Here is a 24827-nt window from a genome sequence, read left to right as displayed (position 1 = left end):
AGAATTGTTACTGTTTCACCTGGGAACAATTATGCCATCTTGTCTGTAATCAGTTGAGTGGTCACAGATACTGTATGTGCATGCTGTGGGAGTGCAGGGCTGTGTTACTGAGCAGCATATGGTCTTACTGTCCCGTTTCCTTGTATTTGTACCCCTTAGAGACAGGTGGGATCTAATTACTGGTAACATGATGGTTGTTTTCCACATCGCTTTCAATTAAAGGGTCTCTTTTTATCTTTGTTCATGGTTTTTGCACAAGTAAACACATACTTTACATTCCACTTTTTGTGTTCCTGGATTTTTACAGAGGTGGACAAAATAGCACCTTCCTTTGAGTAAATACCAAAGGCTTATAATTATTAGATTTTGCTCAGTGTGTTTGGAGGTGTTGGTAGAACTCAGTGGTTGTTTTTGAGGCTTGTAGTTAGCAGTGTTGCTCTCTCCACTGTGGTGAGGGTCTACTTGTGTTCCTCTTTGCTGTATTTGCAGTATGTCGACATCAATTTTGAGACTTTTCCTCTTGCCACATTTCACACTTTTGTGACTGATGCACCAACTGTGAACTCAGGCAGCAACCAGACCCTTCTTTAAAACTTCTTTAAACGGTTACTACATCAGAGTACTCACAAGAATATTAAATTATGCTAGTTTCCTAATTGTGAATATCCTCAAATAATTGCATTTACATCATAAACATTCAGATATACGTTAACACATAGGTGTTGAATTATAAGATGAATGTGTAAGGGACTGTTGCTTGCAATTCAATGAACTCCTCCCTCTGTGTCTTTGAACTGAGGCCAAGGTGAATCCAGTGTGGACTGACCCTTTCCTTGATACCAACAAGGGATATAATAGGTATTGAAACCGATTCCAGTTGTAAAACCATTCCAAATTGTCTAAGCTTATCAATTCCTTTTCATCGATGCTGGCATGTTTTTCTGACATCTGTGTATTGTCCAGCAATGATGACAAACGTATGCGTCTATACTGCAGGAAACTTGCAACAAGAAGGAGTCATGGCGCAAAGGAAGAAGCTGTCCAAAGTGTGGCCTCATTTCACAAATACTGGTGTATACTTGTTTTGTGTATTGGTTTATCCTCGAACTTAGGAGAGCAACCTTCAATGCTTTGCAGTCTCATAACCAGTGTATAGATGATGTTGAACTGCACCGCTTTGACCTGCTTTGCTTTAGGTCTGTGCCTGATATAGGTCTTTAAGTCTCTTGCATTGGCCCAGGTCTGAGTCTGACTCACAGCCCTTTGCCGTTACAAAAAACAAAACAAAACAAAAAAACGCTCTTTTGTTTGTCAGACCTGTTAAATGCACGAAATTCAGAGCATGAGTTGTCTAGATATGGTTCTCAACATGGAGGTGGCTGAGCTGGGGGCTAGCAGCTAACTGTACTAGCTCTGTAAACAGTGCTAAACAACAGCGACAGTGCTGACGAAGCTAATTGGATTAACTAGGGAGGAAACGGAGGATGGGCGCTGCATTTCCGCAACAACGTCAACGTCTAATACAGCAGCGGTAACTGCTGTATTAGGGTAGTGCAAAGCGGCAGCAATGAACTTGCCGGGGGGATTCACACATGCATGCATGGCTGGACCAGTTTACAAAAGCAAACTGCGGAGAAGCTGGGGTTACAACACACGCAGAGGTAGTGTGACTTCAATCTGTGTTCAGGACACCATTACTCTGCTTAAAGCATCTTAAGCTGACACATATGCTTATTGGTGCGGCATAATATGACTCATCTGCGTATCTGCCCTGTTAAGAGTGGTTTACTAAAGTCACTGCCCGAATTACTGCATCAATTTTAAAGTCAGCAAAGTTTTGTAATGTGGTTAAGACAGACGGTTCTTTTGACTAGACCTTCATCAAGTCTGACTAAAAGACACTTAACTGCCTGCAGTATAAATACAAACGCTGACTGAAAATGACTAGACGAAACCTCTAATATTCATTGGAAAAGCTGTCCCTTACCATCTTTGTCTGTGATGATGAAATCGGTATTTAATGCTTTATTATTACTGTTATTTTGTCAAAGCATCAAAATCTGTATGTTTGTGTATGTGGAGCAGTGGTGGTTTGGTGAAGGGTGTGGAAGAACGGGTATTTCTGCATCTGTGTACACGTTTTTTTTTGCGAGTTTGCATGCAAACACACAATGAAAGCTCCCTTACAAAACTTCCTCTTCACGAATTCAAAATAATTTTCAGTTTCCTTAGAAAACCAACAGACACGCTACCTTGGAATGTTTTACTTTACACCTCCTGCTGATTACATCACCACTGTGGGTGGTTACGGGTATCACATCTAAATACTTTTCAACAAAGGAATAGCTCCATTTAAGAGACGTTGTGTGTGATATAGTAGGCCCCAACCAGCTGTTCAACCTCCCCTATCCATACATCTCTCCTCTTTTTGACAGGAAGTATGTAATCTTATACTTGTATGAGGCATCAGTGGGAAATATTTTACTCTGACATCTCAGAGGAGAGAGGGAGAGACCACCGGAGGCTGGGCATCACAGCAGGGTGCAGCATCATGTTGCATATGACTGATTAATGGCAGAGTCCTTTACAGCGGTGCACATGAGCAGCCACCCGCCAGTTTGTGACGAGTGACGATAAACATGGGCACACCTTCCATGACAGGAAAGAGGCCAATGAGGTGGTCCCTGTTAGAGCCAAAGGTCTGTGTGTGTTGGGGGCCCAGGGTGTTTTGACTCCTACCTCCCATGGCAATTCCCAAATACAAAACTGTGCTTTCAGGAAATGAAAAGTGTACCTGGTGCTTGTGTCTGACATCATGTCGCAGAATGTCACCTTTTCCTCTCGGGTTACTTGAGGCTGTTACTAAGTCAGTGAGGCTGGTCAAATAAGGTTAATATATACCCTTTTACCTCCAATTGATGCAAACACAGTTTTGCTTTCCCTTTTCCTGTGCTTTACAACTATGCAAAGCAAAGACGACAAGCACAGACCTGAGCAAAGGGAGTACCGCCTTTCAGCCTGGGATTGTGGTCGGTCTTAACAGCCAACGGTTTGCTGCTGGAGAGAACATAGAGGTGGCTGTGTCCATTCGACTCTGTATGCATGCACGTGCACCCACCCGCAAAAACACACACAAACACACACCAGTTTGGTTTGTGGCATATGCGATGTAAATACTTATTTTTCATAGATGTGTGTGTGTTGGAAGAAATGCTGCTGGAGAATTAATTAAAAAGTCATTACTGCAATGGAATAACTGTGAACTTTCATTTCGCTCATTTAGTAAATACACACGTTGTACTGCAGATGTTTAAACTTAGTCATGTCTGGGGTAGCCACTTTGCATACTTTAAAGGTCCAGTGAGTAAGGTTTATCGGGATTTAGTGGCATCTAGTGGTAAAGACGGCAGATTGCAAGCAGCTGAAACTCTTCCCAGTTAGGATACCTTCAGTGTTCATTGGAGCCGAATTATCCACAGAGGCCTCCTCCTCTCCAAAACAAACAGACCAGTGATTTAAACCAGTAAAAAAAAAAGAAATGAAGCAGTTTCACGTCACAAATCAGTGTTTTTCAAATGTAGTTTGGCTTGTTGCAGACCACCCACTAGCTCAACACCTGCTTATGTGTGCTCACCTTTTTTCTCTGATAACTTTAAATCCAAATGTTCAAACGGTTTTTATCAGGAGCCAAATTATCCACAGAGGTCTTTTCCTCTCCAAAACAAACGGACATGAATGGTCTCATTTAGAGCCAGTGTCGGGTTTGTTTGTTCTGGGCTACTGTAGAGCGAGGTGGTGCAACATGGTGGACTCTGTGGACGAGGGCTAAGGTAACAAAAACAGCATGAATCTTGTTTTCAGGTGATTATTCACAAACAAAAACAACTTACTTATTTCATTATATTTCTGTATATATTCCCCCCTTAATCCTACACATTGGACCTTTAAGTTAAACACCCCCCACGCAAACACCTTTGCATGGGATATGTCTTAAAAAGGTATCTAATCTTAATAAGAATCTTTGATTTATAATCTCTCCGAGCAACTCAAGACTTGAGAACAGAAAACAAGATAACTTGTCTGTGTGTGTGTGTGTATATGGGTGTCAACTATGTAAACACAACTGAAAGTTTTTATCAGTGCTACACCTGCCATTGACAGATACCACGTCACATGTGCGGCAGTAAATGTACACTTTATGAGTTAGAATTTAAATAAAGCAGGCCCATGTGCTCCGTCATGTTCACACTTTGAATTAAGAAGCCAATCACTCAACTGGCCCTCAGCAATGCACACAGTTCCTATAGATTTATGTCGAGCTCTGCGCCGTGGGTGTGTTAAATTTTGTGCACACAAAGTCTTTGACTGGAACCAGAAGAGGATCTGGGTTGCAGGGAGCAGGATTTGACATCAACTTACTTCCTGTCATTGACTGCGGGTCACATGGTGAGTGCGTGGGCGCTAGATAGTGGAATGCATTAAAGGGGTGAGGCTCTTGCCACCAGGCACACACACACACACACACACACAAAGGGAGTGATAAAAATATGTAGTTCCTAGAATCATATTCACACCTCTGCTTTGATACACACTTGCATTACACACATGCACACACACTGACAATGTTTTGACTGTTGAAAGTTCAGGCTGGAGAAGGCGCTCTCTGAAAGCTTCGCATTGACTCGAGCCACGCGCCCTGGGTCAAACACTCAGTTCACGAAGTCAAGGTGCTATTTAGGCAACAACAGTCAGATCCAGAGAGAGATAGAAGAGTTCAACGGTGCAGCAGTAAAAAAAAAAAAAAAAAAAAAGTGTGTTCACATGCGAGCATGAGGGAAAAACATGCGCCTGCATCCACCCACACACATGCACGCACCCACACTGTGCAGCGTGTGTGTCCAACATTCTGTTTCCCACTGTTATAAATCTTTGTGTGTGAATGAAACTTTGTCATCCAATCAAATCACTCACAGGCCATGCAGACATCCCCGCCCCTTTTTGTTGCCCCTGCACTGCTCTGTTTAATCCCTCTGTGTGTGTGTGTGTGTGTTTGTGTGTGTGTGTGTGTGTGTGTGTGTGTGTGTGTGTATTGGACTCTTACAGCTATAGGCTAACATTTATACATATGAGGCATTTCAAGTTGTCATCCAAAGTGTGACATTCTCTTATCAACAACCTCAAAGGCACAGCCATAAACTACCGCTTCTCATTTTAGTCCCACAGTAATTGATTGTGTGCGAGTGCTTGCTTCCCTTGTTAACTATTCTTCAGCATAACTTGAACTGAAGACTGGCACATATGTATTCATCTTGCACTTCGACAACCTCCCTGAGGAAATCAAGAGACCTTTAAACATAACCACGCAGCTACAGTTACACTTTATTCCACATTTCAGTGGATTAAAACAGAATTTTGTAAGGGAGCCCAAAGTATATCACGGTAGGCCGCTGACACCCTATGTGGCCCCACTGTAACGACTGCTCCAGACACACACACACACACACACACACATGCACATGGACACACGTGTGCCAATAGCGTGGCCTTGATGTGGGCTGGTGTGCTGCGTCTGCTCTGAGTGTCTGCAGCTGGAGGCCAAGGCTGCTAGAGGAGAGGAGGAATGAAAAAGGAGAAGAGGAAGGATCAAAAAGAGAAGAAGAAGATACTGGGGTGGAGAAGAAGACAGATACAGGGGGTTGAGGAGGAGAGGAAATTATCCTAAGGAGGAGAAAGAAAGTGAAAAAAAGAGTGTGGAGGAGTTTAGGTTGGATCAGTAGGAAAATTATTTAGCGCTACAAGAATGAGGAGAAGTAGATAATATGATGAGCATGAGGTGGAGAAGGATGCGGCGGGAGGCAAACAGTCCAGAGGGGTAGAGTTGTGGTGAAGTGTGGCAACAGTCACAGACATGGGCTGGGAGGCTGAAAATGGAAAAAGTGACATGTTTTAGCACTGCAAGAGGGCCCCCATTTGAGGTTGTGTGTGTTTGTGTGGGTGTGTCTGTCAGCTGCTGTGTCCTGGTTTTTGGTTGGGCGGTCCAAAAAGGCCGCACCAGGCCATACCGAACTATAACGGCACTCGCTGGATGTACAGAGCCAGGCCAGACCAGATTAACAAAATATGTCAAACAGCTTCCGTTGATTGTTTCATTCATAATACTGTAAGAGGAAGAACATAGACAGTGGTTAGGGATTGCGAAATCTCACTGAGCAGAAACCCTCTGTCATTCTGTCATAACTGCACATCCAAACTGTTGTTTACATGGGTGGACTATTAGATGTTGTGCCCCTGGGCACAGGTATGCAGAGGGCCCCACCACCTTTCCTACACAGGGGCAAGACACACAGAATGTATATTGGTTTTGTGTATCTTTGTGGTTATTTTGCCTGCTTTTCTAATTATTTTGTGTTTCTCTGCAGTTCCTTTGCATCTCTTTGCGATCTTTTTAAGTCTCCCTGGTTGGTACGTGTTAAGGCCCAGACACATCAAACTGAGTTCAAAGAACTAGCATCAATGAAAGCTGTTGAAAACTGTTGCATCGCCTCACGTCGCCTGTGTCTCAGCCAAAAAGTTGCACGAGAATGCACCGCAAAGACTACAGCTGACAGCTAACTCTCCACACCAGCAGATGGCAGTAGTCTGTATTCATAACTTATTCATCCCGACGCTAGTTAGCCACTTAGCACACTGACAACACAATCCAGTGTTGAAAGAACAAAGCATATTTCAATGTCAATGGCTAAAGAAAACTAATCTTACCATATGTAACAAGTTTGTTTTGGTCTTACTCCAACTTGACTTTAGCTGTTTGTTTACTTTCCTCACTTCCATTTCTCCTCTTGTGCACTGAGCTGAACTGCAAGAGTGATTTCATTCACCTTCAGGCTCCGTAGTCACCGACATGCTGAATCAGCTGAATAAAAGCTGACGCAGACCGACAAGGGGTAACGGTGCGGGACACACCGCACCAACTAGGGCGACAGACGCTCACCGATGATCTTATCCATCCATGGCTGTTAAGGACACATCTGTATGAAATACTAACTATTTTTATTGTCTATGTCTAAGCTCCAGGGTGTGATCTACTTTCCTAACGCATCACTCATCGCAGTGGTTGTCAAGTCAAAAGGTCACAGTGTGAGCCGTAACATCCTGACCCAGCCATTAGCAAAGCTCTGTTTGTCTTTCTCAATATCCCCCGGTCTTTTGGCAATATGTTGTTCCCTTCTGAATAAGAATATACAACATTTCTTGTGATGTGCTGTAGTGCTATCGTTTAAGTCAGCACTCTTTAAGGAATATTTCACCCACAAAATCACCAGTTGTAAATCAGTTAGTCATGCTGTGTTACCTTGAATTTGTGAATGGTCAACATATTGATTTATGGATTGACTGGGGACCAGGTTAACAACTGGAAAACTCATGCAGCCTCATGTGCACAGTCATCTGCACAGTACTTCTGAAACACATGCATTAAAAAAACAAACAAACAAGAAACACTGTGTGTTGAAGTGGCTTTGAAGAGAGCACAGATAAGTTTCACTCTCAGATCAGTTTTAAATGGTAAGGTTTTAACTCAGGGGCGTACCGATCATATGACTGGATAAATGAAACTTAGATTATTCTGAATGAGTTGCATGAGAGTTTGTTAATGGATGCTTTGATCAAGTTTGCTTTGTTAAAAGCAGCCCCAAATCAATCAATAAATCACTATGTTTGCTGTTTTCTGTGGAGGCGAGGTGAGAGAAACAAAGTTTTCTACACAGATTCAGGGTATCACAGCACGACTAATTTATCTACAAATGGTAATTTTGTGGGTGAAGTATTCATTCAATCCTTCATTTTGTTTGAGAAATAAATTCACCAAATTCGGAGACAGTTTTCAACCATGTTTTTCACCCACCAGAGAAGAACAAGGCAAAATATAGAAATAAATTCTGATTACTTTTCTGAATTTAACTGTCTGTTATTGTGAAGACTAGGCAGTCAACCTCACCAGGCCTCTAAATACTGAAGACAAGCTCTAATAAGGGAAAATCACTCCTCTTGGGATTCATTGAAATATGCAACCTGCAACACGGGGCTGTGATTTAAAGGGTCACAAGCCAAATAAGTTTGGAACCACTGCCATACAACCATGCAATGCCATACCTACCATTAAATCTATTGAAACCTGCTCAGTTCTCTAAACCAGTGGTGGACTGTCAAATAGATGATGCACTGACCCCATCTAAAGGTGGAAAGGAAACTTGCAGGTTTTGTGAACAGAGCCTGCCTCATACAGTAAAGGTACAAGAGAAAACAGTTTTTTTAGTAAAAGAATATTAAGTTTGAACATTGCATATTTCATTTTTTACTTTTGCTTAAATCATTTCGGACTGCATTTATTCTCTTGTTAAATTTGTGAGGTGGATTTGTTTCCAACACCACGAATAGATGACTCCGTGTCATATTCAGCAAATCATGTGTCCAGGCCAACAAATAGGCTACTGTACTGTTGATGTGATAAAACCTCACTTTAATCAGGTTCCCCCTGCAAATGGTCATCCCACGAAGAACGGCCAGCAGAGAAAATAATCACTGTATTAAATGGTGCCATCACCAAACTAGGCACTCATTTACTCAACCTACAATGCCCCAATTCATTCACTGCTCAGTTCAGTCCCAAGTTTCACCACATCCTTTCAGAGGATGACCATACAGAAAAAAAAGCCACTGAGCGGACATAGTGAGCGTTTAAGTGTTCAACATGTGACTGTTATTTGTCTGTTGTTTGAACTTTGAGAAAAAACATTTGAATGATTTATATTAACATATCTATAAAAAAATAAAACCCACTTTCTTCATGTGAAAATGTCTTTTATACAGACTTATGCCTAGAGTTAGACAGACATTGGTTGTGGCACAAGCAAGTCTTTGTTTTGCAGCAATGCAAAACAACTTGCTGGACAAAAATTGACAACAGATTTCCCTCTGCTTTTTTATCATGGAATAACCCCCCCCCCCCCCCCCGCAATATCTCCTCCAGGGCTGAAAAATAATATATAAGTTACGTCATTGTACGTCTCTCTGGTCTCGATGAAAATCTGTCTTGAAGGCATTTGAAAGGTCAGTGATACTTGTGTCCATGTCACAACAACAGTCCATTTCACCCCAGTATCTGTCTCTCTGTCTTTCTGTCCTCTAATTCCAAGACTACCAAATCATTACTGACAGGGTAGCTGATTGCTGCCCGTTGCCGGCTCTGTAACTTAACCAAAGTGAAAGACGTTAGCTCTCTGTGTGTCTGCTTGTTCTTTGTTTCACAGCCTGAGGGACTGAAGCAGCAGGCAGCTGGTGTATTCTAATGTAAAGACTTGACTATCCTTTTACAGTTTTTATGTCTCAGTTTCTCTTTGACAGAGTAAAACCCTCAGCCTTAGGGCAGCTCTGTGTGTGTGTGAGGACCATGCTGTGCTGTGTCCCTGCCAGGTGGACCTCTTCTTCCTCCTGGTGTCACATGGGAGGGGCCTGGCTACACGCAGACTAAAGGCAGCTCCTCTTATTTCCCTGGCAAATGTTGTCACCACAACCAGTCACATTTCTCTCCTCCTCCTCATCGTACTCCTCCACCTCTTTTTTCTTCCACTCCTCTCCTCCTTCCTACATCCCTCACTCCCTGCCTGCCTGCCTGTCAGAAGTCCCACATATCCCTAGAGGATAAGATGCCATGGAGGCCACAGGAGGAACAGCGCTCTACGTCTGCTCTGTTCTCTTCATCCTAACAGGTGAGCGCTCAGTTGCCGCGGAGGGATGATTTGCTTGAGTTGTCAGTGTTGCGTTGGTGCAGCTATAGCAGTTGCTGTGGTTGCTGTGTTTGCTTGGTTGGCAGGGTAAAGCTGAGGGTGAGTTGAGGAAGTTTTTTGTGGTGTGCAGTAACAAAATGTTCACTTGTGAAATCTTTTGTCTTTAAAAGGTTCAAGTCAGAGAAGCAATAATGAAACTGGGTTACAAAATTAAAAACAAAAAAGGATCCCTTTTGGCACGACAAGTGAATTCAGGACTTTCATTGTATGTTTCTGTAAAAAATCAAACTTCCATAAACATACATTGGACTATGAGTTCTTTACACTAAAGCACCTCAACCTTTTTCAGCCTTTTTCAGTGTAAGGTGGAGTCTGTAAAGCATAATTTTAGAGTCTGTCATGGTTTGTTTTGCATGTCCTTTCCATAGTCATCGCCGTGTGACTTTACAGGATTAGCTTCTCCACTGTTGTCGGCTGTAAGTAAAGACATCAGGTGGCTGTCGGTGGAAAGAAGAAGTGACCCAGGCCACAGCTCTGTGACTCAGTGGTACAGACAGATACCAGAGTTTGTCACATGACCAGATAAATCTAACAGAAAAAGCCCCTAAAAACATGAAGTCTCACCTGCTTTGATGTTTGTATCATCAACCCTCCTTGAGGAGCTCTATTTGTCTTATCTGAAAGAGGACAGAAGATGGTGGCGTGTGGACACGGACCGGGAGACTTTGTTTAGTGTCCAAACAACTTGGATGTGTGTGTGAGGGTGATAAGAGGCAGGTGCTCCTGGGTCTCCACACAATAGTTGTTTGAATATGTGTGTGTGTGTGTGTGTGTGTGTGTGTGTCCACTACGTGAAGATATCCTCTCACCTCAAAAGCCATTGTCACTGTAATCTCCTTGGTATCACCACAACACTATCTGTGTTGTTTGGGGACAACAGTGAAGGAGCGGGCTCGGCACACTCCTCCTCATTCTGTCTTTTCACCGGATCTCAGCTGGTGTAAACACAGGCACACTCCTGCTACTGACAACACACACACACAAACACACACACACAGAAACTAGCCTACAGGCCTGTAAGAGTGGAACGTGTCGATGGGGCGTCTGCTCTGCATGCATTATTTAGGAGATGACACCAGACACACAGTGAATCTATTGTGATTAGCAACATGGACAGCAGTCACCAGGGACCTGGTTGACACCAGCTGGACGTCCCTGGGGAGGAAGTGTGGATGGGTCAGTGGGGAGAGGGGTAACAAAGAAAAAAAGAGATTACAGAGATAGAGATGTGAGGAAGAGAACAAATCTAACTTCTCAAAGTTTCCCCTCGTTTTCATTCAAGATTTTACTGCATGAGATGTAAATTATGTGCGATCATATAGCAAATTAACAGCCTTTCATGAATAGTTCTTCAAGTTTTTTTTAATGCTGAAATGGAGCAGGAGACAGTACACGGCCAGAAGTGAGACAAAGGGACACAAGTTAGAGAAAAGTGAGAGGTTTTTAGTGAGTTTGTTTCACAGTAACTGCCTACTCACATGCTGGCGCTTAACACAACCTGGCATCCAAACACAGTCGCTCACTTTTTAACTTCAAACTGTCAAAAATAAATAAATAAATAATCCCAGAAAATAAAGTTTACAGTTGTCAAAAATGCCTGTAAAACAAAACCACCAGGTCGTAGCTCTGATATGATATTAATGACCCTTGAACTCATGGAAGATACTTTCAATTGAAACAGTAGCTGCTTAAAAACAATCATACCTCCTCCCACTCTTGGTGTGTTTACTTCTCCAACTTGTTTTCAGCTGGTTACCAGTGAATTAACTGCCCTGGCAACTACCCAGTGCTTCAACAGAAGACAAGGTGCCATAGATCAACACTTAGCGAGTGACTTCAGGCAGCCCAAGTGTTTGCTTTGCGAGTCGGGATCAAAGAGACAGGCCTCGTCCTTGTCTGACAACAATGACACTCTGTAGTGAGCTCGGTCAATATTAACTCACCACGGTTTCAGGACTTGGACACCTTAAAGACGAGGATATGGATTATGAGATTAGACAGACAAAACAGGACTGGGTTCATCTTTGAATGAAAATAGCTCTGTTTTGCTTTTATATTGTCACTAACACCCTCCCTAATCAATAGCACAATATGAATAACAATGTGAATTTTAATTGACTCACTTAATTCATATGTTTACTACTTTGCTCTCCATGAAACAAACTCATTTCGGCATACAATATGAATAAAACAAGACAAAGAAAATACCGTAACATGAGCATCATAAATCCAATACCAGTGTTTTTAGGTGGGGGGACATGAAAAGAAGGGAAGAACGAATCAAAGTAAGCAAAAGCAAACCAGTTTGTAAGTAAGTTTCTAGCCAAATTCTAACCACAAATGGCTCAAGTTTGTTCATTTGGATGACAAACTTTTGTAAAACGATACCACAATATGATCATATCATCACAGCAGAATTTGCAGTCTCCCTCTTTGGAGCATTTTAGCATCTGTTAGCTCATTGTTTTGGTTTTACCTACAAGAACTTACTATGTTGGTCCCCCCCCACCACCAACACTCTCATGGGTGCCAGTTCCAGTTGCAGCAGGCAGCTGTTTCCAGTGACTACAAATCTTACTGTCTGTACTCTGCCTGTTCAGCCTCTGTCAGCACCAAACAGCAGGCGAGCCGAGCCAAGCATTTAGCAACTAAAGAGACAAATATTTACTTCAGGAGTTGGTGGAGACCAAAACAGAGATAAAAGGGGAGTGAATATTGGAATTACACTGTGTCGTGTGTCCAGAGACACAATTTCAAATAAATGATGCTACTGCTAGGTGTCTGCTGGATGTGTTAATTGACATCTCTTGGCTAACACAATAGCCAGACCAACTTTATATGTTGCTTGGTACGCTGTAAAAAGTGTCCAAAAAGTCAGGTATTGCAGGATGAATTGGTGCCATATTGCTTTAATGAAAAACACTGAATACATTTACTTTTTTCATATGGAAATTGTCACTTTTAAAGATATTAATTATGGGGTATTGGCTTCCTAAATCTTGGTCTCTGTATTAATCTCCATCCCATATTTATTTAGATTTACAGGGAGAAATTAACACTTGGGAAACAGAAACACACTCAGTGATTAACAGACGCTCTATGGAAGCTTTGTGTTTGTCCATACCTTTAACGACCCACTTATTGTACAGTAACTCTCTTTGCTTCCCTCCTTCTCCTCCTCTTCTTTTCCCTGCCAACTCCTCCAACTCAGAAGTCAGCTCTGAGTTCATCCACATCCCGACATTGGTCCATCATGGTATTGAAGGGAAGTCCGTGCTCCTGTCTGTTGAGTCTCGCTTCCCGCTGGATGAAGTTGAAATCCAGGGAACTTGGTCCCACACCAGGCCGAGCGGCACCAGAACCACGTTGGTGACGTTTACCAAAGAGACTGCAATCACTGACATGACGTACCGCAACCACCTCCTCTTTAGAGAACCCAATGTTTCTTTGCTAATCCGGAAATTAAACCAGGACGATGAGGGGGATTACCACCTAACTCTCAACATACAGTTTCATAACAAGACAGGGCTGGTTATCAAGGAGGAAAGAACTGTGCATGTAACAGTGGACGGTAAGTGTTTTCCCATCACATGTCATAACAACCAGTTTGATGTCATCTATAGACTCATCCCTAACCTCTTTTTTCCTTTTACCTCAGTCCCTGTGTCCACTCCAGTCATTGAGAAGAGCCCATCATATGCAGTTGTTGAAGACAAGGCAAATGTAACCTGGGCTTGCTCTGTCGAGAGAGGAACAAGAGTTGTGTTCCAGTGGCTAAGGGACAACGTTGCACTAGGTCCAAGTGACAGATACCACTTCTCCCAAGACAACTCAACATTGTTAATCAGTCCTGTGAGAAAGGAGGACAAGGGAACGTACCACTGTGTGGCCAGCAACGCTGTCAGCCAGGGCCGGCACAGCAGGGCCGTGGAGCTCAACGTCTATTGTAAGTAGATATACTCATCTGTATTATCTTTTCCCTTCTGCTCCTCTATCCCTGTTTCAAGGCAGGACGTTCTCACTCCTAACTCTACAGCACTACGCCACATGGAAGAAATTTTTCTAGAATGTTTTCTGGCAGCAATCTATTCCTTTTAACCCAAACAATGATTTTTCTTCCCATCCTGAAGATATACTATGCAGGATTTCCCTAAAAACAATGTATGGACTCTTTCAAAGTAATCCCTCTCAATTATCACTTTATGGGCATTTACCCCCACAGTGCTCCAAGAGATACAACACAGTAGAAATGCAAATATAGCAAGGAGAAACACCAAACGAGAGTGAATCTGGGGTTTGCTTTTACTTTCACCTTCGCTGGCGAGCGTATTTACAAACAGTAACCGACAATTCTGCGTAGTATACCCTTAAACAAGAAATCCCTTTCTGGCAGAAAGCCCTCTGGGCAAACTTCTCCCGACAGCATGCTCTACATGGCTGTAAAGGAGGAAGTTGAGTGACGCATGATAAAGATTGTCAAAGTCCCCATTAGGGAGGTGGATGGATTGGTCAAACAAACACAGGACTTTCACCCAGGAGACCATTGCTCATGTCCTGCATGGTATCATAATGAACTCAACCCAAGTCACATACGTGAGTCCTTAAGTGACATCATTATGTACGTACATAACTTATGTACATAACTTACATTACAAATGTGCTTTTTTATGACCCGAATTAGGTTTTTTAAATAAAATCTGACAGGGTAGTTTTGGTTCCTAAATGAAACTCCTAAAATAAAGTGATATTCCCCAAAGTTTGCTTTTGAAAAGACACTGTATGCATGTACTGAGCAGAAACTGACACCTGCAGAACTGATGCTATATGTAGAGCATCATAGTTTGAGGCATAGAGGGCTTCTAACCAAGCTGCTGTATCTGATGAGCTGGGAGTGAGAACATGTCGACCAAGACCACCTGTATCTGCAAATCTGGTTCCCATTTGGTTTCCAGAAATTCTGCAATGTGGTCCCTGTGAGAATCCAATCTTAAGTGTTTTATAATATAAGGAGATGGATGTTGATGTCTCATAGCCAACAGCTTCTCAAGCTCAGAGAGTCTGGCATAACAGAATGCTGCTCACTCTGATCACTGTTTTTCATGTGAAAGTAGCTGCTATGAACGCCAGACTTGATAAATTACAGCAAAGAGAAGTCCATAATGCTCAGCTAATTTTACAGGGACTGGAATCAGATTTTGTTTTACCTCCCTGGTTGCCAAATCTCTAACATGGCAGGTGCGATCTTTATTTTACAAGCTGTTGTCAACTTGTACCTAAGCAGGATAAAACCTAAATGAACCAAACAGAGAGATACCACAAAGACAACTATGCAGGCATAGTCATAGTAATAAGTCAGTGTGGTGTAATTTCTTACACATATAAGTCTTTTTTAATTTGGCACAAACTGGAACTAGATACAGTAACATGACAAGGTCAGAATAGCCTGTGGATTTCATGAAATACATTGAATACATCTATCTTTGTTTTTGCTCCTTCTTTGCACTGTATGAGATCATATGTAAATATGTGTGAGTGTCGGACTACTCTCTGACAACTATTAACATGTGACTGTTATGGGCATTTGCATGTGAGCAGAGTTAAACAGAGCCTCTCTGTTTTACCAAAAAGTGTGTAGATATACTGATAAACTTCAATCTGAGGTTACACTCAGAGCCATGTGTTTTAATTCTTACAAAACTGATTTTTTAATGTATTGATGGGACCTAAAGCATGAAGTATATCTATCTATGGCGTGACAGAATTTTTTTCCATCCTTTCAGTCAGCGTGCTCAAACTGTGGGTGAGTCAATAACTTGGCACCAAGACTTGCAGCGCTAGTAAATTTAGCATCACCATCATTCCTGTTTGCATAGGCAGATCACGTTTGTGTTGCAGAGAGCAAGGATACTATCATTATATACCTCCCTCAGTTTTACCCTGTTCAGTGTCTTTTAATGCTGAAGTCTTTTTTTAAATGTTAAAATATGAGTGACAACTCACCAGGCAGTAATTATAATATATACTGGGGGGGACACAACCCCCTCAATATTCAAATATCTCAAAATGCCACACGTCACATTAATAACTGATTGGTATCACTCAGAGAACAAACAGTGTTCATGGATGGATTTCATGGTTATGGTTTCATTTTGCATGCAAGGTTAAGCAGAACTAAACTACTGAGTGCCACACCTAATGCACTGTAAACATTACACAAGGTGACATCATATCCCTGTGTTGTGTCAGTGAATTTACAACATGGAACTATCGCCTGCATGAAATGTGTTATGTCAATAAAGTTGCCTTGCCTTGAGTGCAGTTCATGCAACACTTAATATAGAAAACCTTTCATTGGCACACAAAAACAATATCAATGAACCTTTGCGCAGAACAGAATTTATCAAATCATCAAATTTATTTATAAAGCACATTTAAAAACAACCTAGGTTGACCAAAGTGCTGTACAATAAAGGTAAAATCACAAAATAACAAAGTGCAGAGCTCAAGATACATAGCAATGTAATGTATAGTCCCATGTACACAAGTCCAAAAGTAGAGGAACAAATTGGAGAGTGGAAATACAAAAGACTAAAAAAAAAAGGGGATAATAGTTCAGGAGCGCTCAAAAGCTTTAGAGTAAAAGTGGGTCTTAAGTCTAGCCTTAAAAGTGTCCACATTTTAGTGCAAATCAGAATCAAAAACAATTATCTAAAATCATTTCAATGGAAAAATGTTAATGAATAGTAACAATTACAATTTACAACTCAGTTCACATCATTTCTATGCTTATAACCAGGGGCGTTATAGTGGGTGAGACTAATCACCTAGCCTTAAAAAGCGTGGAATGAAAAGTTTGGTTTTGTTTGCAATTTTTAGTGCCAAGGTTAAATTAAAATTGGCAGAATAAATCGGTTGAAAGACTGAACTTTGTATACACTGTACACAGAGTGCTACACCCCTGCTTACAACTGAAGTGTTTGGGTTGCCACTTAATCTTGTAATGTTATAATGAAGTCTATCTTAACAGACTTACAACAGAAATCTTACTTAAATACCTGGCTTAGACATGCTGGAGGGACACACCACTGAGACACCGCAAGGAGAATCTTTTAAAATCTTAGAACATCATTTTTTGCCATTAAAATGTACTAAATTACATTAATATATATGTGTAACATGAAACATCTCTGAACGTTTTGTTCTTTTGTTCTTATGTCCGCTGGAGCTACTTTGTTCAATGGCAAGCACTCCTCTTTCATTTCCCCATCTGGACTCATCCTGTCAGCCTGTGTATCGAACCTATGACCCTGAGTTCAAAATATTTTGGCCACCGCTGCCCCACAGTGCATTAAGATGAGACAATTCATAGAAAAGTAATCATTCTGTTTAATAAGTCCCATATCAGCAGCAAACTGTCATGTTTCTCTGCCCTATTTTTGGCCCCTGCAGATGGCCCCTACAACCTGGAGGTGAACTCAGGCCAGGGCCTGCGGACAGGAGAGGTGTTCACCATAAACCCCGGAGAACTGGTCTTCTTTGAATGTCAGGCTGACTCCAACCCACCCAACAGCTACGTCTGGATCTCTAAGAGCCGCAACTCTACCCAAGTCATCACCGAGGGCCCGCGGCTGGAGGTGCGCTCCTACAGACTGGCCCAGGCTGAAGAGTACCTGTGCCGCGCCTTCAACAACGTGACACAGAAGCAGGACGAGGCCCAGTTTACTCTGGTGGTGGCCAGCTTAGGAACAGGTGGGTAGAGGGTGGAACATGGCAAGAAAGAGCAAAGCGTGGGTAGATTTTGGGAATCCTCTGAGATAAACACTCTGCAAACAGTGCGTCATGCCAAAAGCAGAAGAGGTTTATGAGCGAGGAGAGCTGTATCTTGACAATGACAAACACCATGGCCAGCTTTGGGAACAGTTGTGTGGACAGAATACCGTAGCTGAAGCAGTGTGTGCACAACAGGTGAAAAGTGAAACCAGGTTATGGATATAACATGAAATATACATGGCTGTTACGAAACTGGCATTTATCTCTGTTGCTAGGCTCCAGCCCCTGCAGCCTGTATTAAAGTTCACTGGCTGAGAAAGTAAACAGTGGATAACATCTGTTGTATTTGTTGACTAAGTTTTATAGCATGTGGAGTTTCTGTGTGCCTGAACGCGACATTGATGTGTTGTCCAGGTGACACTGAGAAAGGCTCACTGATGGCTACTACTGATACTGGCTATGATTTAAAATGCTGTTTATTGAGTCAACAGAAGTCATGACAGCATCCATCTCTTACTGACATCAAATCTTATGGATGTTAACAAAGAAGCCTCTGATAACGGACCCTTTAACAAGACTAGTCATGCAAGCTGCTGTATAAATCTGCAAACACCAGATCTTTAAGGTAAAAGCTAACATGAGCAGGCTAATATGCACAGTGACAATACTAATATGCTAATATCTATAAGCTAATATTTAACAGGTTCTACTGTATAATCATGGATCCCACTCTGTGACTGGCTAGTTCTTGACACAGAAGTCGGAGGGGTTAGAATTAGATCAAGGAGGTCATAGTGTAGGGCTAGTACTAGCCAATCACAGCACAGTTGGGTATGACTAGTCAAGAAAAGCAGTGGCATTCATAATAACGCAATTCTATTTTAGTTTGACTTAATGGCATGCTAGCATAAGCTAATTAGCAATGTACGACTAAGGGCTGATCGGATAAAATAATGGATGTAGCTGACATAATGTCACTCATCGCTTTTGTGTATTGCTGTTTTGAAGCCTCAAGTTCAGCACGTACATGTATGATAATATCTAGAAACTGTATGCCAAGATGGCATGATTTCGGCTGTGACCATCTTGAATACTGAAGCCAGAAGACACCATGTTTGGATGAGAGGGTGGAGCTGTAGAAGAGTGAGGGCACAGACTGTAGCGACACCTGGCAGATGGCCTGTCACAACTGGCCCCACCTTAAATATGTGTAACTTTAAGCTTCAATAAAATGTAAACAGATGCGAATATAAAAATTCACCCCCCATACAGTTCATGAATGTTGAAAGCTTTAAAAACCCAAAGCGTTTTTTTGCACCAGGCCTTAAACGTGTTTATTTCTGTAAAGTTGGGCATTTTAACATGGGGGTCTATGGGGTCTATTGACTCCCTTTTGAAGCCAGCCTCACGTGGCCATTTGGGGAACTTGAAACTTTATTTTTCAGCTCTGGAGATGGCTGTTTGGCATTTGGTCATACAGCAATGTATTGGGCAAATCCAAATACTGACCTGTTGATGGTGCTAGAAGAAGAGATATCACCAAAGTTATCTTCTAGGGCAAAGACCTCAAATATTAGCACCAAATTTTGCATAAATCCCTGTAGCAGTGGTCAAGATTTTTCTTGGAGGTGCTAGAGGTAAAGTCAGGGAGATGCCAAAGTCATTCAGATTTACCTGGGAACAATGAATGCATACAAAATTTCATGGAAATCCAACTGACCTTATAGTTGTCTGGACCAGTGTGGTCGACCACAGCTAGAGTGAATATTAATATCAGTGTCCCTTTGTGTATTTGTTTACAGGGAAAGAGAAGCACACCCAGGAGGGCAGCCCTGTCTCCCCTTTGGCAGCCATCACCGTCTGCTCTTTGTTCGTCATTGGCTGTATGCTGCTGTTCTTCCTCAGGAGAACCTGCCACCCTAAGAGAGGTAAGATGATGTCTTATTCTGCTGCTTTGATAAGACAGAGCTGTTTTTTTTCTAACAATAGTTCTTAGAGTTCAGCCCTCATAGTTGGCCCTGCAACCTGTTTAACATGTTCCATCTTTGAAATCTGCATGTCTAGATGCTAAGACAACACTAACGGCTTTCTGCACCAAGATCTCACATATTGGGCTTTATAATGAATGTAAATATCTTGCAAATATTAGTCAAACTGAAGGTAACCGTGGCAAAGTAACTACTGTATTTGAATAAGTCCAGTTCTGCATTTGTGAATAATTATTCCCCTGTCTCTTTCTGTCCATTATCAACAGTGCTCATGAGCATTTACAACAGGTAAGAGCCTTAAAATGAATACAGACATTGACAGTAATATTGTTAATATACATTATGCTTCAGCTAACAGCTTTATTTGCCTGTTTGCAGGCCGCTTTCAGAGCAGAAACGACCACATCGTTCAGGTAAGCTACTGCTTTTCAAAGGTTCTGTACACACAGCATTCACAGCATTAATATAGCAGCAGACCACTGTTTTCCATGTAAAGATACAGTGGAGGAATGGCGTTCCGAGCTGAGAATGAAGTCACATGAAATATCTTTGTGTTGTAACCCAAGCTTCTCTGTTTATTGCTGTGTTAGACACAGCAGGATGTGCATTTTAGAGCATGCGAGTCCTTGTGTTTAATGCCGTCTGACCCGTGGAGTTGTTGCGGAAGCGTAGTGCCCACCCTCTGCTTCCCCGCGGGTTAACACTGTTAGCCCTGTCAGCACTGTTACGGTCGTTAGCACTGTTTGTGCTTTATTCTTTATTCGGATCCCCATTAGCTTCCACAAAGTGGTCTTCCTGGGGTTAATCTCTCAAGACAGGTTCTGCAATTTACATTGTACAATCTGTCAGCAGCCCTGTGTCAAAGACAACTAGAGAGGGGGAAGGGCGGGGCTTTGAGTTTGAACGATGCTGTGCTTTAGCCAATCACAATGGAGGGGGCGTGGCCGAGATGTGCAGGTGTCCCCAGGAAATGTGTACCTACAGAAACAGCATGCTCCACATCCATAGCGACCGCTCAACCCAAAACGGCGTCTTGTCCAATGTGAAATTTTTTTTTTTTTTGTCCAGTGGATGTCTTAGTTACAACATGATTGAGCTAACTGGAGTAATTTCATGTCGTATCCAACAACGGGAGGCTTTTAACAGATGACGTCCTGATGTTAACTTTGCTAACTGTCCCTGTCAGCTGCAGCCACTGTTGGTTTCTAGACATCGTGATTTCCCGTAACTGAATAAATACCACACATAGCAACACAAAACTGCTTTGCTAGCTCAATCATGTTGTTACTAAGATATCCGCTGGAAAAAATATTTTATTCACAGACCGTTGATTGAGTTATTACCTTATTTTTATACAGTCTATGGTTATTACAGCGCTAACGGCTAACATTAACAGCTAACGGTTAGCCCAGCTAATCTACGATGTTATTATTGTTATTATTTACAAAACGTGCACACAGAAATAGTAACATTTGTTCAGTCATTGTGTTTATAGACTTAACAAACATCAGATTAGTCTACACGGTAATATAGTGACGTGAAAAATGTGATATAAACCAGCAGAGTTTAGCTACCCGAAGTATTTGTAAATAACATGGCGATTGTAGTGAAGGGCGTGAGCGATCGCCGAGTCCCCCGCACTTCCGTCAGTCGAAAAACTCAGGGCTGTGCCTCCAGAGGTAAAGGAAGAAAAAAAAAGTTTTTATTTTATTTTATTTCTTTTACCGATGGATTTCCAGATTGTCCTGGGGTCAACGCACAAAACAACATTAAAAGTACATCAATTTAAAATCACACAAAATCAATAAGACAATAGAATTCAATTCATTGCACTGTTGATGCTGTTAACACTGTTAGCGTCTAGCTGCTTGCTCAGCGCCCTCCATGTTGAGAACTGTGTGCAAACAACTGAATCAGATTCTAATATTCTCTGAATGTCATATACAGCTCATTTAAGAGATAATTTTTCCTGCTTATCAGGGACACCCACATTAAAGAGCATGTCTACATATCTCACATCATGATATTTTGAGGTGATCATAGGGTTGAACAGGGCCTTGGTTTTCCATTTAACTGAAAGTCATTCCCAAAAAACTGGTTTGAGATAGGAGGAGTTTAAAGCAGAAAAGCAAACAAGGACCAAGTGTCTCACTGATCCCAGCTGAAAAACAGTTTCATGGTGTCATCACATTCATCATGTTACTGTAATGTTTGATTCAAAATAGATACCAATGCACTGGTTTGACATTACTGTCTGTGTGTTTACAGGTCATGAAGATGCAACAGAAGACTTTGGCATCTATGAGTTTGTCTCCATACCTGGGAAAATGGAGTCTGCACAGGTATTTATCATGTTGTACATTGACATGGATTCAGTGACAGCTCAGTGAGATTTAAAGCTTTTGTCTATTGTTGCGTGCAGTGTTTCAAATGTTCCTATGCAACTGTCCTGCAGGCATCGTGCAGATCTCTGGCTCGCCTGGAGTCAGTTCAGGATATGCACGCCACTATCTACGATGTGATCAGACATGTTCCCGAAACCCCCAGTCACAGTTTGCTGGAGTAAGCTGGAGAGTTAAAAATGGAACTTACGGTCATTTCACTTGAAGACTCCTGTGTAGCTTTATTCTCTGCTGTCAAAGCTTGAAATAATGGTTTTGGTGGCCCGTTTTTTGCACAAGGGATGAAGAAGACTTGTGTGAGTACACAACCTGATCATGCACTGTTGCTGTCCAGAGTCTGGGACAGATGTTAAATGACTTTTGCTGACATTATTGTGAGATGAAAGTGTAAGTATGCCTTGAAATGTTTGATTTTTTTATGTGAAAGTATAATTGAAATTATTTTGTCTTTTTCATTCAAAAATGAAGATCACTTCAGATTATATTAAACCAAGCAACTTAGTTGATATTATGAGTTACCTACAAGGTACCCAATCTATTTAAAGCATATGTTTAATTTAAATACTAACGTTTCAATTGCCATTTTAATAATATCCTTCTAATTTAACATTTCCGCCTATGAGAGTCATGTGAGACAAGTGTTATAATGAATGCATTTTCTTGTATGAAATATATTTAGGTTTAACTGTAAATATTGTACATGGATTATACTGCAGATTCTTTATACGTATTCAGTTTCTATGTTTTGCTCCAATCTATTTATTCCCATAGAAACACTTAACCCTGTTTCCACAAATGTAGCATCATTTTCTGCTCAACATGGATATAATGAAATGCTGAAACAAGGAAAAGGATTGAAGATTCATAAATTATTGTACAGTTTGCATTCACATGTTTGTTTTGTACTTTATTAAAGATATAACTGTTTATTATCCTGGGTCATTTTTCATAGATGTACTTCATTCTGCAATGTCTGCATTTATATTCACACTTTTTCACAGGATGGCATTTAAAGTCAGGGCTTGAAATGAACACTTTCTCAATCACAAATCCTGAAAAAGCTGATGCCAGCAAAGATGTCAGTTGTTCTGCTGCTTCACAGTCAGCCTTTGTCTGACGTCCTGGCTGTGATCTCCCTTCTCACAAGTGTTTGAGTTGTATTTGTTGCCACCAAATTGCTGCAAAATGCTCCTTTCAGCTTTGTTGCATTGGTATGCTGTGTACCTGGCGTGAAATGGAGACGGGCAGCAACAGACGGATGGTTCAGCATGTGGCAGAGTGCCCTCCACCTGCTCCTGCTGACACCTTGTCACGAGTAAAAACGTGTGTGCTTGCTTGTCTGCCTGTGTCTACGTTTAAGAGAGGCAAAGGGACGGGGAGTAAATATACAGACTAGACACAGAAGTCATTTGATAAGAAAATAGAGGTCAAATTTTATATGCAATTTCCAAAATCCTCCTGGACACTTATTTTTCTATTATTCCTCCCACCTTGAATAGACCACTTAAAGGCAGCAGTCTGCTTTCAGCTGTGATTCAGCTTATTACCAAACATTGTGTTGTCCTCATTATGTCACTGAGTGCTTCCATTCACATTCATCTCAAATGCTGCGGCACAAAAAACGAATAAAATCACAAACCACTACATCTGGCATTGAAACTTTTACAGCTCTTAGAATATAAACATTTGGCACCTAAAGAAAACTGATGGTTTTGAAGGTTTTACACAAGATAAATGACACGAGGGTGGAATTATTATTTAACCACATGCCAACATGACAAATTGTTCCACCAGTGTGTTTGAGCTTGTTCTCTGGATAATAAATGGCCAAGATCAGAAACTCATTCTGAGTCATAAAGTGCTGCTTATCGTGATGCTCCCCTGCATAACAACATGCAGTTTATTGAATCTAGCTCTAATTATAGCTGATGAACTGACCAACTGAGTGTTCAGTGTCTTTGCAGTGGCATCTCCGGGTAGGGGTTGCCATCTGTTCCGTCTCAGTGTATACTTTAAGGGAGGCTCCGTACTGTGGATGACTGCCTAACAAACAACAGTGGACTAAATTCACCTAAGGAGAGCGACCTCACCTTCATTTGACTGGGAAATAGCCTGAGGCATCATTAACCAGGAACTAGAGCTCGCAGTGCCTGCTGTCTGCTGCATGCTGCCTGCTTTTAACCAAGTGCTGCTCGAAATAACACCTGAGGGGACAATTACAGAACAGGCTGAATGGGTCTGCATGTACCGTTTTTGTAATTATTTGGAACAGTTTACAAGGCAGAGCCAGGTCTAATTACTTGGCAGAGATGGAGCTACATGGCACCGAGTCATGGATGTCATGACACGATGATATGATCACAAAATGTGGAGATGTTTTTGGCAAAATAATGCAGCCACACATAAAAATGATATTAGAGAGAAGCGCCTTCTCACTAATTTATATACTTTTGGGAAGTTTGGTCTATAACCATGTCTCATATTTTACATAATGATCATATATGTTTTAAAATTGTCCTTCAGGATTGTAATCAGCTGAATCAACTTGGTTATATTCCACTACTGGCTTTATGTACAGCTATGTAGTGGAAAAATCCTGGTAACAGTACAACCTTTAAAACAAGGTGCCTTTCACACATGGGTGGATTATGAGATAATGGGCCCCTGGGCACAGACATGCAGAAGGACCCACCACCTTTCCTACAGAGGAGCAAGAGACAGACTTTGTGGTGGTTTTGCCTTTTTTTTGGTAGTGGTTTTGCATCTCTTTGTAGTCATGTTGTCTTTATGAGGCAGTTTCATGCCTTTTTGGTCTTTTTCTG

At 41.6% G+C, this 24827-nt stretch overlaps 1 protein-coding gene across 1 annotated transcript; it reads left to right on the top strand.

The window, feature by feature from the left end:
* Positions 1–9572: 9572 nt before the first annotated feature.
* On the top strand, positions 9573–22937 carry hepacam2 (HEPACAM family member 2). The gene is made up of 9 exons (XM_049603236.1): positions 9573–9767; positions 13057–13416; positions 13504–13791; positions 17295–17594; positions 19418–19543; positions 19870–19891; positions 19982–20016; positions 21872–21945; positions 22059–22937. Exons 1-9 carry the CDS (start codon positions 9710–9712, stop codon positions 22167–22169), a joined length of 1374 nt encoding a protein of 457 aa, XP_049459193.1. The 5' UTR covers positions 9573–9709; the 3' UTR covers positions 22170–22937.
* The last annotated feature ends 1890 nt before the right edge of the window (positions 22938–24827 follow it).

The sequence above is a fragment of the Epinephelus fuscoguttatus genome, linkage group LG17 (assembly GCF_011397635.1).
Source record: "Epinephelus fuscoguttatus linkage group LG17, E.fuscoguttatus.final_Chr_v1".
In the NCBI taxonomy this organism is placed as follows: Eukaryota; Metazoa; Chordata; class Actinopteri; order Perciformes; family Serranidae; genus Epinephelus; species Epinephelus fuscoguttatus.
The sequence above is the reverse complement of the archived record's forward strand: the minus strand, read 5'-3'. Positions and strand labels throughout refer to the sequence as shown.